At 42.5% G+C, this 16,637-nt stretch overlaps 2 protein-coding genes across 2 annotated transcripts; one reads left to right on the top strand and one right to left on the bottom strand.

Annotated features, from left to right (window-relative positions):
• Nucleotides 1-825: 825 nt before the first annotated feature.
• LOC105942280 (olfactory receptor 1-like) lies at nucleotides 826-1,767 on the bottom strand. Its single transcript, XM_058676453.1, has one exon. The coding sequence runs from the start codon at nucleotides 1,765-1,767 to the stop codon at nucleotides 826-828; it is 942 nt and encodes a 313-aa protein (XP_058532436.1).
• An 11,403-nt stretch (nucleotides 1,768-13,170) lies between these two features.
• LOC101532406 (olfactory receptor 1E2-like) lies at nucleotides 13,171-14,112 on the top strand. The gene has a single exon (XM_004593975.3). It carries the CDS (start codon nucleotides 13,171-13,173, stop codon nucleotides 14,110-14,112), a length of 942 nt encoding a protein of 313 aa, XP_004594032.3.
• Nucleotides 14,113-16,637: the final 2,525 nt, after the last annotated feature.

Here is a 16,637-nt window from a genome sequence, read left to right as displayed (position 1 = left end):
ACACACACACAAATCTACACCTACACACGTGCACGCACACACTATGGGATACTACGTAGTCATAAAAAATTCTTTCAGGGGATGTTTACAGAAGACAGTGTTTGGTTCAGAGACAGACACCCTTGATGTAATTTTTTAAAGATTTATTAATCTTTTTATTACAAAGTCAGATATACAGAGAAGAGGAGAGATAGATCAGAAGATCCTCCGTCCGATGATTCACTCCCCAAGTGAGCCGCAACGGGCCGGTGCGCGCCGATCCGAAGCCGGGAACCTGGAACCTCCTCCAGGTCTCCCACGCGGGTGCAGTGTCCCAAGGCTTTGGGCCATCCTCAACTGCTTTCCCAGGCCACAAGCAGTGAGCTGGATGGGAAGTGGAGCCGCTAGGACCAGAACCAGCGCCCATATGGGATCCCAGGGCATTCAAGGCGAGGACTTTAGCCGCTAGGCCACGCCGCCGGGCCCACCCTTGATGTAATTTAATGTTAGCAAAGATTACAGAGAACTATTAAGAAATGATGCCACAGAACATGTTCTACATAGAATAACAGGAGTCCTGAAACAATTCCAGAATGCAACACATGTAGTTGATTTAAAACTTCTTATACTCTGCTCTTCCAGGAGGGAATATCAAAGAAGGCATTATCAGGTCACTAAATTCCTGCCCCTTAGTTATACTGATCAGCAACACTGTATCTAATTTACATATTAAATTATTAGATGGTTTGCCATTTTGACGGAATTAAAGACTCTGGAAAATTATACCAATATTGTCTCAGTATATGTATTAACTAAAATTATAAAAGAAATTCTAATACTACCATCCTAGGCAAGAGAAAATTTTCTTTTACAAACAACTCTTCCCAGGGCTCCCTTGATGTCTTGGTTCCTCAGGCTGTAGATGAAGGGGTTCAGCATGGGAGTCACCACAGTGTACATCATGAACATGACAGTCTCCTTCACAGGAGAATTATCAGCTGATGGGATCAGGTAGAGACCAATAACTGTCCCATAGAACAGAGACACCACGGACAGGTGTGAGCCACAGGTGGAGAAGGCCTTACGGATGCCCTGTGCAGAAGGGACCTTGAGGATGGAGGACACAATGCCTGCGTAGGACATGATGATTAATAGGAATGGGATGACAAGAAAGATGCTTCCCGAGATAAATATCATCACCTCATTAACATGAGTGTCAGAGCAGGACAGTTTCAGCAGAGCAGATATATCACAGAAAAAGTGGTGGATCACGTTGTCTGCACAGAAAGACAGTCTGGCCATGAGCAGAGTGTGTAACAGTGCATAGAATGTGGTCAGCACCCAGGACAGCGCTACCAGGGTGAGACAGAGCTTGGGGCTCATGATGCTGGTGTAGTGCAGGGGGAGACAGATGGCCACATAGCGGTCATACGCCATGGCCACAAGCAGGAAGTTTTCCAGATCCCCCCAAAATAGGAGGAAGTAAATTTGAGCAAGGCATCCTGCATAAGGGATGGATGGGACTTGGCTGTTCATGATCTGTAGCAACTTGGGCACTGTGACAGAGGAGAAGCAGAGGTCAGAGAAGGACAAGTTGCTGAGAAACAAATACATGGGCGTGTGGAGATGGGAGTCCAGTCGGATGAGGATGATGATGATGAAGTTTCCCAGGACAGTGGTTAGGTACATGGCCAGGAGCAGGACGTAGAACAGGTGTTTGTGCTGTGGATGAATGGGCAGGCCCAGCAGGAGGAACTCTGAGACAGTAGTTTGGTTCTTTCCTGGCATGCTCTGTTACCTGTACCTTTAAGAGAAAATTTCCTTTACATTTGAAGTTTACTTTTTTAAACTACAATGATATATTGTCTGAAGATTTTTTTGTTTCAACGTCTTTACAATTGTTAAGATTTCTGAGTTTCAATTTCTGTAACTGGAATCCGGGTAATCATGGATTATTGCTTTGTTTGCATCTAGTTAACATGTAAAATATCCTGTCAGTTCTAAGACACACAAGTTTTTGCTACTCTGATGCAAAAATATGCCATTTTGTTACCTACCTGGTGATCATCCTTAGTATATGTAATCCACTTCTGCTCAGTAACTTTTTCATAAAATTGAAATCAGAGTTAAAGAATGCATAAGAGATAGAGATTTTTCATGCATGAATTCACTCCCTGACGGATGTAGTTGATAGAATTGATCCAGGCAAAACTAGAAGCCAGGGGCTTCATCCAGTTCTCTTATATGTTTAGCAGGGCCCCATACACTCAGGCTGTCTTCCGCTGCTTTTCCCAGGCCATTAGTAGAGAGGAGGCAGAGCAGCGGGAACACAAGCCAGTGCTCACGCAGGATACTCGTATCGTAGGAAGTAGTTTTATCAGTTATATAACAATATTGGTCCCACTGTCTGTGTCTTTTGTGTTGTTTTTGCTAAGGGTTTTTTCAAAGCATCAATCTCTTATAATGCTACAAGAATGATATGGCTCAAGTCCTTATGTATCCCAAGGCAAGTTCATTTACCAAGTCATAGGTTATCATTTAACTATCACACTCAACATGTCTATAATGCAGAGAATTTTGTTTGCTCTTACTCCATAAATATCTTCCTGTAGGTGCATCACAGACATGTAAAAACTTAATTGATTCCCAGTGAAATTCACGATCTGTTCTCTCCATTTTTCTTTTTTTTTTAAAGATTAATTAATTTTATTACAGCCAGATATACACAGAGGAGGAGAGACAGAGAGGAAGATCTTCCGTCCGATGATCCACTCCCCAAGTGAGCCGCAACGGGCCGGTACGCGCCGATCCGAAGCTGGGAACCAGGAACCTCTTCCAGGTCTCCCACATGGGTGCAGTGTCCCAATGCATTGGGCCGTCCTCGACTGCTTTCCCAGGCCACAAGCAGGGAGCTGGATGGGAAGTGGAGCTGCCGGGATTAGAACCGGCGCCCATATGGGATCCCGGGGCTTTCAAGGCGAGGACTTTAGCTGCTAGGCCACACCGCCGGGCCCTCTCTCCATTTTTCAAACCACTCCTACTCCACTGTGTTGTATTTCAGAGAAAGAAATCCAGACTCAAATCTGACATGTGTCCGTTTGGCTTCTTTCTTCGCTCACACTCAATTCCGATTTAGCATGCCTTCTGTGTCACACTACATTCGCACTCTAAGTCTTCCACTTCTTGTGGCATGCACACTAGTAGCCCAGGAAGTTATCTCCTCTTCCCTGGACTGCTGAAACGAACTCTCAGTTAATGTCCTTGCTTCCCTGCCTGAAATCCCCTCTCCTTGAATTCTTCCTTCACACAATGACTGACATTCTAAGATGGAAATCTGATCATCTCTTCTATGGTTAGAGCATCAGGGGAGTCTCACTTCTGTTAAAGTTGAGGTTCCTTTGAAGTGCCCAAATTATGCTTTGTCATGATGCCTATGCCTCTCTGCACACTCTTATCTGCTCCCACAGTAACTCTCGCCTCCAACTCTACAGCTGTGTTGACTTCAAAAAATTATTTCAGGACCTGGCACAATGACACATTGATTAAATCCATGCCTTTCACGTGCTGGGATCCCATATGGGTACTGGATCATATCCCAACTGCTCCATTTCCCACCCAGTTCCCTACTTGGGGCCCAGCAAAGCAGTAGAAGATGACCCAAAGCTCTGGAACCCTGCACCCCTTGGGAGACCCAGAAGAAGCCTCTGGATCCTGATTCAGATAGGCCCAGCTCTGGCTGTTGCAAACAATTGGAAAGTGAACCAGCATATGAAAAATCTGTCTCTTGTATCTCAATCGCTGTTATTCTGCATTTCTAACAAAAATATATTCTTTTTTTCAAAAAATCTTTTAAAAATTCTTTTTTTCAAAAATTGTTTTTTAAAAAAAGTTCTTTTTTTTAAAAAGATTTATTTTTATTGCAAAGTCAGATATACAGAGAGGATTAGTGACAGAGAAGATCTTCTGTTCAATGATTCACTCCTTAAGTGACTGCAACAGCTGGTGCTATGCCGATCCGAACTCAGGACCCAGGAGCTCCTCTGGGTTTCCCATGTGGGTAGAGGGTCCCAAGGGTTTGGGCTGTCCTTGACTGCCTTCACAGGCCACAAGCAGGGAGCTGGATGGGAAAAGGGCCTGTTGGGATTAGAACTAGCACCCATTGGGATCCCGGCGCGTTCAAGGTGAGTACTTTAGCCACTACGCCACTGCACCAGGCCAAGTAAATATTTTTTAAAACCATAAATTTTTATTTCAAAATTTGTATTTACTTTTCCTTGCACATATCACTTTCTTCCCTTTCTCCATTCTAACCTGGCTTACCCCTAATAATTCATGTACATCACCTGCTACTTGCTCCGTTACACTTTCTTCTCTTTCTAGACCTGGGGAGACCTGATGCTATACTTTCCAGCACAACAATTACTCTTGCCATAACATCAAGTTTCTTGGTCGCTAATTTACAGCCAATGTCTTCACCATATAGCGAACCTCACACAAGAGAGGATCCTCGTGAGGGCAGCAGAGCCTGCGCCAAAGAGGTACCTGACTGGGGCTCAGGTGTCATTACTGTTTGCTGTCTGCCTGCAAGCTCAAATGCGTTTTCCAGCTTAGAAAGAAAATCAACTCTATGAATCTAGAATCATCACGGCCACAAAATCCTCCAGGAATGTAAACTCAGTAGCCTAACTATTTAGTGCCAAATTTTGACATTACTACTGAGTTAACAGATCTAACTTTGACTCCTAATAATAAATTACCAGAGTTCCCCAGCAGTGTTACTCTTTTCAACAATAGACTCAAACTAGATACCAATAGGTTGAAATCACCATCATGTGATTCATATTGATATGGGAACAATATATGTAATAATTTATAAATGAGGAGAGAAACAAAAAGAAGAAAAATTTCCTCCCTGAGAATTCACTGGAATTCTTCCTCAGATATATGGCCTGTGTGGTGGTTAATTTTATATGTCTGCTTGGATAGATTGGTATGAGGCTTTGGTCAAATTTCAATTCTAAATGATGATGTGATCCCATTTTGTGGTGCTATTAATGTTTGTATTAATAGGCCTGTGTACAGGAAAGTTTTAACTGAGCAAGTGACTTGTACCATAGACGAAGAACAAGGAGTGCTATGCCAGGTCAAATGGGAGCAGAGGAAAGAAAGTGCTAGGTAGAAGGACAAGTAAGCTCAAAGGTTTGGGAGTAAGAAATGATGATTTTTAAGTCAGCACATTGCTCTAGAGCTGGAGGCAAGAGTCATCGTGGGACCAGCTGAGGGTGTAGAGGGAGGCACAGGATGTAACGAGGCATAGTCTTTCTTTGCCTTGAAAGCAGCCTTACCGGGCCCGGCGGCGTGGCCTAGCGGCTAAAGTCCTCGTCTTGAACACCCCGGGATCCCATATGGGCACCGGTTCTAATCCCGGCAGCTCCACTTCCCATCCAGCTCCCTGCTTGTGGCCTGGGAAAGCAGTCGAGGATGGCCCAATGCATTGGGACACGGCACCCGTGTGGAGACCCAGAAGAGGTTCCAGGTTCCCGGCTTCGGATCAGCGCGCACCGGCCCGTTGCGGCTCACTTGGGGAGTGAATCATCGGACGGAAGATATTCCTCTCTGTCTCTCCTCCTCTCTGTATATCTGACTTTGTAATAAACTGAATAAATCTTTAAAAAAAAAAAAAAAGAAAGCAGCCTTACCTGTCACAGAGGTGAAATCCTTGTCCAATATAAACCAGAAAAGAGATGACCAGGTATTCATTTTAGAATGCCACTCACTGTGTGAGTGACACATGTTCAAAGAGAAGGGCGTTGTGTCAAAAAAACAAGGATCTTAGTTGAAAGTAAGGATAATCAATAAATAAAATAAAATAAAAAGTAAGGATAATCCTTACTGTGGTACGTGTCATTGAAATCAGTGGCAGACCTCAAATGAGAATTTGAGAATCCCTGAAGAAGAATATTCAGCTTCTTGATTGCCTTTGGACTCAAGATTGTAAGAGTGTATCACTGGCTCCTCACAGGGTTCTCAACCTGTTGCTAGATGTGAACTTAACCCACAGTCATGAGGGCTATTTCCTTTCACAAAACTCAATGTATCTCTGTTTGTCTGTCTCTCTCTTTTTCTCTCTTTTCTACACACATGCCCAGTCATGTCATTTATTAGTTTTATATTTCTAGAGAACTCTAGTGAATATAGACCAATATACATTATTACTGCTCACAGTCATTATTGAACACTGTTCCCAATAAAAAGATTGCAACTGGTGAACATTAATAAACACATATCATATAGTAGCACAGTTTTGGGAGGCAGAGATGTAGAGAAGGAAAGTGAAGAACTATCCCCCAGAGAAGATGCAACAGGCTGGGAAACTAAGATCCTCAATTGGAAGAATCCAAAGGCCTCAGCGCATCCATGCTCTGCCCAACTCACCCAGCATTTCTGAGGAGGACTCCAGGGTGCTGACCCAAGATCCTGCTCCCCTATATTCATTCCAGTCATGGAAAGAGACAGCCTCTGTAGACCTTTGTCTCTGTAGACACTTACATTTACATCAGCTCTTCTGATATCTCATTCAACCCTTACTTTGGTCTAAGGGACGCTGTACCCAGAGGAGTCCAGAGCCTGGAGTAACTTGTTAAAGTAATTGCCTAGGGCCTCTCTGGGACACATGCTCTCAGAGTTCTGCGACGATGACTGATTACAGTCGCTTGATTCTGCTCTGGGGTAAAGTGGGATGTAAAGAGAAGCTCATGAGCTTTACTATTTTCTGTTAGAAAATACGAAGTAGATCTGTGTAGCTGGAACATACATTTCTGAGGTACCAATGAAGTTTTGGAGAAGCCATAGAGTTAAGAAGGACCAGGCTGTGAATGTTTTAGGACATTCTGGGCATAGAACAATGTAGATTTTGCTGCATGGGCAGCAAAAAGCCTTAGTGACCCTTGGATATATGTGTTGGGAGGATTCCTAGATATCTGGATCTCTGCAACCCAACTCCCATGTAATGGGAGCTGCCAAATAAAGATTTTTGACAAAATAAAAAACAGAAGGTAATGATCATATATAAGCTAAAAATGAATTCATAGTCATAGTCAAAATGTATGAAATTTCAGAGACCATTTAATGAAAGCAGTATTCCAAAGTGTCATTCTCTGTGTGTGTGTGTATGTGTGCTGTTACACTACTACAGAGGGATCATTTGCTGAAAAGGAAATGATCAGCTCAACAGGCACAGAAAAAAGCCTTTGACAAAAACTGCTACGTCGATTTATCCAACTTATGACTCTGATTGTCAGACCACTGGAACTAGGAGAAACTTTCACAACCTGTCAAATATTTTCTAAAAATCTGGACGTTAATATCATATTTAATGGTGGTAGATAGAATGCTTCATCCTTGAAATTAAAAAAAAATGTAAATGTATTTATTCACAGTGTTGTTTGCAAATTTGAAATTGAAAATCCAGATAGTAAGAGGTGGCAAGAATAACTAAAATGTAAGCAATTTGCCTGAATGAAATTAATTCATTTTGACTCATAGGCAACATAACTATGTAAGATCCCATGATCTAAAAGTACTGTAGAACCAATAAATGAGTTTAGAAAAGTCATAGGATACAACTTTAATCTTTTAAAATTACATGTAAATAAATACATATTTGTATGAAAATATATAGCATGAATTAGTACTTAAATAGACAACATAAAGTAATATTTAAGAATATAATATATAAATCATATAACATATAATACATGTCATATAATAATGTAACTAGGTAAATCAGGTTTCACTCCTACCTGGGGTACAATAAGACAGCAGGAGATCTCATTATGCTACTCAGAATGAGGCATAATCCAAACCTTATGATTTCAAATTTTAATATTAGGATGACACGATAAGTGACTGGAATTGCAGAACGTGGAACATTGGATGGGGAATGGGTGGCTCCTTAGATGTATGATCATTATCTTGAAAACTACCAAACATATTAAAGAAAATGGAGATAATAAAATTTAGGAGGATTTCAGGAATTATTTTGGGTTGGAACTCAGTATTTCTTAGGATATGTAATCTTCAAAAACTGATCTAAAGGTTCAATGGAATTACAGTTAAAAAACTCTGATAGGTTATGTTGTATACAAATTACTTACCTGACTGTAAAATTTAGATATGAAAGAAAAGTAACTAGAAATAAGAAATAACTTAGGTGCAGAATGCTGTTGGGCTCATAGTGTCTCGTTTTCAGACTGACTATGAAGTTAAAGTGGTCAGGAAAATGTGATATTAGAGGAAGGATGGCAGTACAGACCTAATTGAGAGTATGGAACAGAAAGTCCAGAAACAGATTCAGTCATTCGTCATCCACTGATTTTAGACGAGGGTGCAAGGGAACGTCATTCAAAAGAGTCTTAAAGACAAATAGTTGAGAACTAGTGGGGCTTGGCAAACAAATTTACTTATGCTAAACCCCACGTCAGTTCATAACTCTGACTCTACAATTAAATCACAGATCCTCATAAGTTAAAGGGAGCTGAGAAGGTTCTGCATCACATCCTTATCGGTGGAGGCAGAGAAGCCCCAGGGTGGGACCAAGGAGCAGATGGGAAAGGATAAAGGACATGCTGTCAATTTGCATCTTATTACAGCAAGTGAGGCACAACTGGATAGGACTCATGAAGCCGTGGCTAAGACATCAGAAGTATGTTTCCCAGTGAAGTGTTCTGACAAGGGGATAGCCAGGGTTTCACCAAATTGGTAGTTGAGCCTACCAATCATTCATTTTGTGGTCCTTAGGTAGACAAACATGAAACCACATGCTGCCTCACACATGGGGTGGCTGAAACTGATCACCAGGGGGACAGGGAATACTAAGGACTGTGTCTGAAATTCCAGAGAACTCTTGGGTACAATTCACTTTTCCATATCCCAAACAGATGTTCATCAACACATAACAACACTTAAAGGCCAGACCAGTGAGGATGCAGCATCCTGGGAATGTAGACTGGATGATATCACTGCACATACAGCCTCATCCAGCTGAGGTTCCCAAGCGAAGGGCCGCACACATTGGAAGGTGGAGGAAGGAATTACAAACACCCACTACAGCCCTGTGATTAGTTGTTGCAACAGGAAATGTGACCCCAGGAGGTAATCTGACATATAGAGAGTGGTTGAGGTGGTGCTGATGGCTGCTACTAAAATTGTCTTAGAGAGAAAGAGACAAAAAGAGGTAATACTCAGTGGGATAAGAATCTGAATTTTTTTTCTATTTTGACTCAATGGAGAATTGAACGTGATCTTGGAGAGTTCATCTCTTCTCTGTCATCTGTGCTTTCTCTGTTTCTGTATATGGTGATGTCACAGAAGTTTGAGCATTGCCAGAGGTAGATTTAGCTCTCTTAGGTTACATTTTTAGAGAATTGTGTTTCTTTTACAAGACACTGTCTCTTGGGAATCTTTCAAAGTGTGTATCTTTCAGTTTGTTTGGTTAAAGCCCATGAAGGCTTCTTGTGTAACTTGAACGTTTGTTTTACTTATGAAACAGCTGCAAATTTCAAGTGTTTGATAGATGTAATCCTCAGAAGATAATCATGTTGTTAAGGAATTTGAGAACGTTTACAATCTGATTAGTTTTATGGTTTCTCCAGCCATTTTGCTTCATCCTGCCAGTGTAAGCACCCTCCTCACAGGACAGCTGTCCAAGTGTAAACAGGAGGTGATCAAGCACCATCACTGCTTCTGGTCACCCCGTTCTTCCCAGTAGTCAGGTGTGATCCGTGACTGTGAGCGCTCACCCCAGCAGGACTCAGAGACTCCATCCCTGAGAGTCCTGGACAATTACTTTGTCTGTAATGAATTCCTCCTGGATCCGGATTCCCCCAGGATGCAGGTCCCTGTAGGCCCAGGGATGGGTGAAATGAGAGATGTGAGAGGAGCGGCACAGACATAGGTGGTGTTTGCCCGAGCTGTCACCTCACATAGCTGCAGTAACTAAAGGCGCAGGACCATGAGTCAGGGTAAGTCAGGCAGGAGAGGGAATGAACTGGTGCCCCTGAGCACATCCAACCTGTGGGTTTTCCTTTGCTGGGTCATTGGCGTTCTGCTGGGTAGTTCTTGGGCTATGATTAACTGTGCTCTTCTGCATTGCTCTGCCCCCAAGACTTTTTGAGAATCTAGTTTGTTTGAATGAAATCTGCCAATTGTACTGTTTTAATGATTAAGTACAATTTCCTATGCAATACTTGCTTCTCAGTGTTGTACTGAAGCAGTATAGTGACTAGTATGCGAGGTGGGCTTTAAAGCAGCAGTTTTGTATTCTATGTTTGTTTAAAAAATGTCCTGTCTTTTTTTTAAAAAGCAGAACAGAAATGGTAATAGTCTTTCAGTGGCAACCAGTATATTGCTTAATGACAGTCTGTGTCCTTGTTACCCAAGCCTTGTTTGCGAACCACAACATTGCCATCACCAGGTGTCTTTTTAAAATGCACAATCTGAACTAGAGAATAGATTCAGTGTTGTAACCGATTGCCTGGTGAATGGATGGCCATCACACTTTGTAAGCTCTATCCTAGGTGATTCTTTTGCCCAGTCTGGCTTGAGATCTACTAAGCCAATGAGTGAGGAAGATGATGAAGCTAATGGCATCATCAGTGGCAGTGGCTGCCAGGGATGTCTCTGCTTTGTGATTGCCAGTTAGCCTCTTGGCACCAGCATGGGTCCCACTCCTCGGAGTAAAGGACCCGTTGACTTCTGAGGAAACCAGTGAACGGTTCCTCCAGATATTTCCTACAGTGTAATGCCAGAACCTAATGTCCAAGTGTAAACTGTCAGTGACCTGAGTTAAAGACCACCATGGGCCGAGTGGACATGCTGGCACTTGACCCCACTTAGGTGTTTTCAGTAAGGAGCTTCTGACACCTCTTAGTGTCCTTGCTCTGCTTCCTCAGTCAGCTTTCAGACAACATGGAATGAACTTGAGTCAGAGTTGTCTGAAAGTCAGAACCACATCAGATATAATAGGTGAAGAAAGATAGATCATAGAAATTAGTTAGATGATAAATGGAATATGAGTAGGTAGGTGAGATTGATGCTGAGGATTTCAATCTCCTGCAGTTGTGGGTCCTGGGAAGTCCAAAACGTGCAGTCTAGGTCAGTAGAGAGAAATTGAGGGAGAAGTTAGGTTATGGTTTCAGTTGTGAGTGCACAGGCAGTCCAGAACTGGAGTCACTTCTTCAAAGACCCTCAGTGTCTTTATAGCTTCAATGCATTCTCCAAGGCTCATCATATTATCTATGGTTATGTACTTTGCTAACTCCAAGTAAGGTTTTATAAATTTTATTGTGTTTTTTTTTTTAAAAGAAAAACTTTACAGTAACAACTAGACTTTATTTGACTAAAATATTGTAACAGGGAATATCCATATGATACACAGAGTAGCCATTAAGTGAAATGTAGACATTCAAGGTAGAGTGGAGTGTAGACATTCAAGGTAGAATTTAGCAGGTTAGAAATTATACTTCTTTCTGCATCTCCAACATGTTGTATAGTTACCATGCAAGGGTAACGTAGTAAGTTACAGTTCCTACCCTGGAAAGAGAATTTTGTCATAAGAGGAATGAGAAGGGCTTTTGTTATGGAATTCTCATGTTATGGATCTATAAACTAAACCGCTGCTGCAGTGCAAGCATCTTATATGTGCGCCAGTTTGAGCCCTGGATGTACCACTTCTGATCCAGTTCCCTACTTATGACCTTGAAAGCAGCAACAGAGACTGACCCAAGTCCTTGGGACCTTTCATTCACTTGGGAAACCTGGAAAAAGCTCCCAGTTCCCAGTTTCGGATCACCTCAGGTTGGCTACTATGCCCTTTGGGGATTCAACCAGCAGATGGAAGATCTCTGGTCTCATTCTGTCTCACTCTGTGACTCTGTCTTTCCAATAAAAAAAAAACCCTCATTTTTGGGGGCACAACATGATGGCCTAGCACCTAAAGTTATCGCTTTGTGATCCCATATGGGAGCCGGTTCTAGTCCCGGCAGCCCCACTTCCAATCCAGCTCTCTGCTTGTGACCTGGGAAAGCAGTCAAGGACGGCCCAAAACTGTGGCACCCTGTGCCTGCGTGGGAAACCTGGAAGAGTTCCTGGCTCCTGGGTTTGGATCAGTGCAGCTCACTTGGGGAGTGAATCATCAGATGGAAGATCTTCCTCTCTGTCTCTCCTCTCTGTATATCTGATTTTGCAGTAAAAATAATATTAATTTTAAAAAATCATTTTATGAAGAGCATTAAAAACCCTCTGCTATTTAATTAAAAGGACAGAGGTAGTGGGACTTCCACCCTGGAACCCCACAGTTTGAAAACAAGTTTATTGGAGGAGAATTGTCCTAAAACAAAGATATGAATTAAGAAGCTGTTAAAGTGTCCAGGTAAGTTGTCAACTTGGTCTGGGGTTGTGGTAATTGCACACAGTGTATGAACCACAGTGAGAATTCAGGATCACATCTTTAGGATGTGCTGGATTGGAGGTCATGGTGAGAGAAAGGATGAAAGAAATTCAACTCAGTAGCTTTCAGTTTGATTCTGGATAGCTTCTCCTGAAATATGAGAGCCAAGGAGGAGGAGACTGGGAGAGGGAATAGGTGAGACTCTGAGTTTCATTTGGGAATTGCTGAGCTCACGATGCCTGTGATCCCATACCTAGCAAGCTGGCCATTGAACAGTGGGATCCAGAGTTCTGTGGGAAGAAAGATGTCCATGTGGATATTTAAATGGCCATCTGAATAGTGGAGAAGATAGGGTTTCTTGTGGATGTGCATAGTGATAAGTGAATACTGTTTATGAAAATAAACCCTGAAGGAAATTAACATGTAGGAAACTGACAGAGGTGGAGCTAACCATATCTTTGAGAATGGTTAGGAGGAATACAAATCTATGTGATGCCTCAGAATGAATAGAGTGGATTGGTTTTGAAAGAATGGAACAATGTAGCATGTGAAAAAGAAGTGAAGAAAAGATGTAGGTTAGGGATTATAATTGTGTACAAGAGGAGTAGAGAGATGATTATGATGGCAATGTGGCTGCAAGAAGATCTTTTAGCAGAATAGCTGAGTTTGTACCCTAAATTGCTCTTCAAATTTAAGTTTTAAAGAACACTATTATTTCTTCCCAAAGGTATTGACCACACATCATGGCAGGAAGTAACCAAAGTGTCATTTCAGAGTTCCTCCTCCTGGGCCTACCCATCCAGCCAGAATACCAAAACCTGTGCTACGTCTTATTTCTGGCAATGTACTTGATCACTGTCCTGGGAAACTTCATCATCATCATCCTCATTATACTGGACTCCCATCTCCACACACCCATGTATTTGTTTCTCAGCAACTTGTCCTTCTCTGACCTCTGCTTCTCCTCTGTCACAGTGCCCAAGTTGCTGCAGATCATGAACAGCCAAGACCCATCCATCCCTTATGCAGCATGCCTCACCCAGATGTACTTCTTCGTGTTATTTGGAAGTCTGGAAAACTTCCTGCTTGTGGCCATGGCGTATGACCGCTATGTGGCCATCTGTTTCCCCCTGCACTACACCAGCATCATGAGCCCCATGCTCTGCCTCTGTCTGGTGGTGCTGTGCTGGGTGCTGAGCACATTCCCTCCACTGTTACACACTCTGCTCATGGCTAGACTGACTTTCTGTGCAGACAACGTGATCCACCACTTTTTCTGTGATATATCTGCTCTGCTGAAGCTGTCTTGCTCTGACACTAGTGTTAATGAGTTCTGGGTAGTTTTCATAGGATATATCTTTCTTGTTATCCCATTCCTGCTCATCACCTTGTCCTATGCAGGCATTGTGTCCTCCATCCTCAAGGTCCCTTCTGCACAGGGCATCCGTAAGGCCTTCTCCACCTGTGGCTCACACCTGTCCGTGGTGTCTCTGTTCTATGGCACAATTATAGGTCTCTATCTAGTCCCATCCACCGATAATTCTCCCGCAAATGAGACTGTCACGGCCATGATGTACACTGTGGTGACTCCCATGCTGAACCCCTTCATCTACAGCCTGAGGAACCGAGACATCAAGGGAGCCCTGGGAAGAGTTGTTTGTAAAAAGACATTCTTCTGCCTTTGATGGTAGCCTGTGGGATTCAATGATAAACTTGTATTTAAATATTATTACTGACTTATGCTTCACTACCATGGGATTTTCTGTTCCAATGGGGCACTACGTTGTTGTCTGCTAGTAAATGGGAAGACGAGAATTGATGGTTTCCTTCAGCTGGGATGGAGTGCTCAGTGACAAGCTAGGAAGGTTTATCTCTGTGAATTTCAGGTCCCATTGAGAAAGCATACCTTACAATCTGTTAACTGAATTTCTGCCACTTGTTATGAAACCCACTAACTTATCATGTATTGTTTTTAAACTACAACTGCAGTTTAAATGCTACTCTCTCCTCCCATGACAAATGGACTGAGAGCCATCAGCCCAGTCTCCTGCTGCTTCTGGGCTGGATTTGTTGTTGCTCAGTTATTATCTTTACTAGTCTCTCTGTAGAGTGTTCACATTACTCTGTCATTCACTTTTTATACTTCTTTTTTTTCTCTCTCTGCGTTATCACCTTTACTGGATCTGAATCTTTGTGTTGTGTGTCATTACAATAATTTGACTTTGACCCACATGACAGCGTAGCAGTTAAGGTCCTCACCTTGAATGCGCTCTGATCCCATATGGGCTCCGGTTCTGGTCCCGGCAGCTCCACTTTCCATCCTGCTCCCTGCTGGAGGCCTGGGAAAACAGTCAAGGACGCCCCAAAGCCATGGGACCCTGCACCCACGTGGGAGAGCCAGAAAGAAGTTCCTGGCTCCCGGCTTCGGCTCAGCACAGTGCCAGCCATTGCAGCTACTTGGGGAGTGAATCATCGGATGGAAAATCTTCCTCTCTGTCTCTCCTCTCTGTACATTTGCCTTTGCAATAAAAACAAATAAATCTTTTAAAAAATTGAAAAAACAAACAACAGTAGTTTGACTTGTGTTTACTCGAGAAGTAAGTCATACCTGGTGCTCTTAATGCTGCTTACACAAGCCTGGGGAGGGAGCTAGAGTCATTAGTTTCCTTTTTTTGTTAAAGACATTAAAATGACAGGAATAAGGAATCAAGACAGTGATCTTAACAGGTGGGAAAGAGTGATGTATTGTCATTACTATGGCACGAAGTGAAGGTGTATCTATAATTGCATACCAATCACTCCTCTGACTATTTGCAGCTTATCAATAAGCTTTACAACATTTTGTGTTACTTCGTTATTGTGACAGTTTCATTAGGGTAAGGCAATTTTATCACCATATTGAAGACTGAATGTTAGCTTGCTACCTGTTTGAACGCTTAAGCTCACAAATGCCTGCTGTGGGTTATTTATCTATATATTTTGCATTTCTAACCGGGATAATAGTAAAATGAGTATAAATGAGTTAATTATATTTAAAATTGTAAGACCTGGACGTTGTACCACTTCAAAGGACATCATTAGCAAGTTAAATTTTAAACAGACGGGATCTCAATTCCTGCAGAGTTGGAGCATGGAGGGGTGTGCATTTTATCCCTCCAGAAAGTTATGTTAAGAGCCATGGAGGATTTTTTTGGGAGTAAAGCTGTTCTTTTTTATGCTGTAATTGTGACCACATGTTATTATATATCCATTCCAGCCCACAAAAGTGCAGCACAGATAGATAGAAATCAGATTACTGGAAGGAGTTGGATTTCTGTGTACAAGTTTTCATACTGGATTGTGAAGTGATAGAATTATTAGAGATTTAAATGGCATGGAAGTCACAGAGATGATTTCATTTTCACATTCACGAGCTGACCTTTAAAATGGCTACATTTATTATTATGTAAAATATGTTTCAAGAAAATTGTAAAATGTCTGTGTCAGAGTGTGTGGTCTCTAATCCTTGCCATAGAAGGTCAACAATTTGTCAATTAAATTATTTTTCGCTTATCACTTATAGTTTTTTCGCATTTGCAAAGATTTATTTTTATGTGAAAGGCAGGGCTAGAGAGAGGAAGAGAGAGAGAGATAGAGATTGATTCCATTCACTGGGTCAATCCCCAGATGGCCTTAACCGCTGAAGCTGAGCTGATCCTAAGCCAGGAGCCAGGAGCTTCTTCTAGATCTCCCATCTGGGTGCTGGGCCCAAGGGCTTGAGCCAAGCTTCATCTCTTTCTCAGGCCATAATCAGGGAACTGGATCAGAGTGGAGCAGCTGGGACTAGAACCGGTACTCATATGGTATGCCACCAGCCTCACTTCCAGTTTTTCAGTTTGCTGCTCCTGATTGATCCTGAAGTTAATCACTGTTTTATATAATTTATTCTTTTTTTAAAAGATTTATTTATTTTTGTTGCAAAGTCAGATATACAGAGAGAAGGAGAGACAGAGAGAAAGATCTTCTGTCCGATGACTCACTCCCCAAGTGAGCCGCAACGGCTGGTACTGTGCCAATCCAAAGCCAGGAGCCAGGAGCTCTTCTGGGTCTCCCGCGTGGGTGCAGGGTCCCAAGGCTTTGGGCTGTCCTCGACTGCTTTCCCAGGCCTCCAGCAGGGAGCAGGATAGAAAGTAGAGCTGCCGGGATTAGAACCGGCACCCAAATGGGATCC

This window comes from Ochotona princeps, chromosome 17 (genome assembly GCF_030435755.1).
Source record: "Ochotona princeps isolate mOchPri1 chromosome 17, mOchPri1.hap1, whole genome shotgun sequence".
NCBI classification, from domain to species: domain Eukaryota; kingdom Metazoa; phylum Chordata; class Mammalia; order Lagomorpha; family Ochotonidae; genus Ochotona; species Ochotona princeps.
This window is presented reverse-complemented; position numbering and strand designations above follow the sequence as displayed.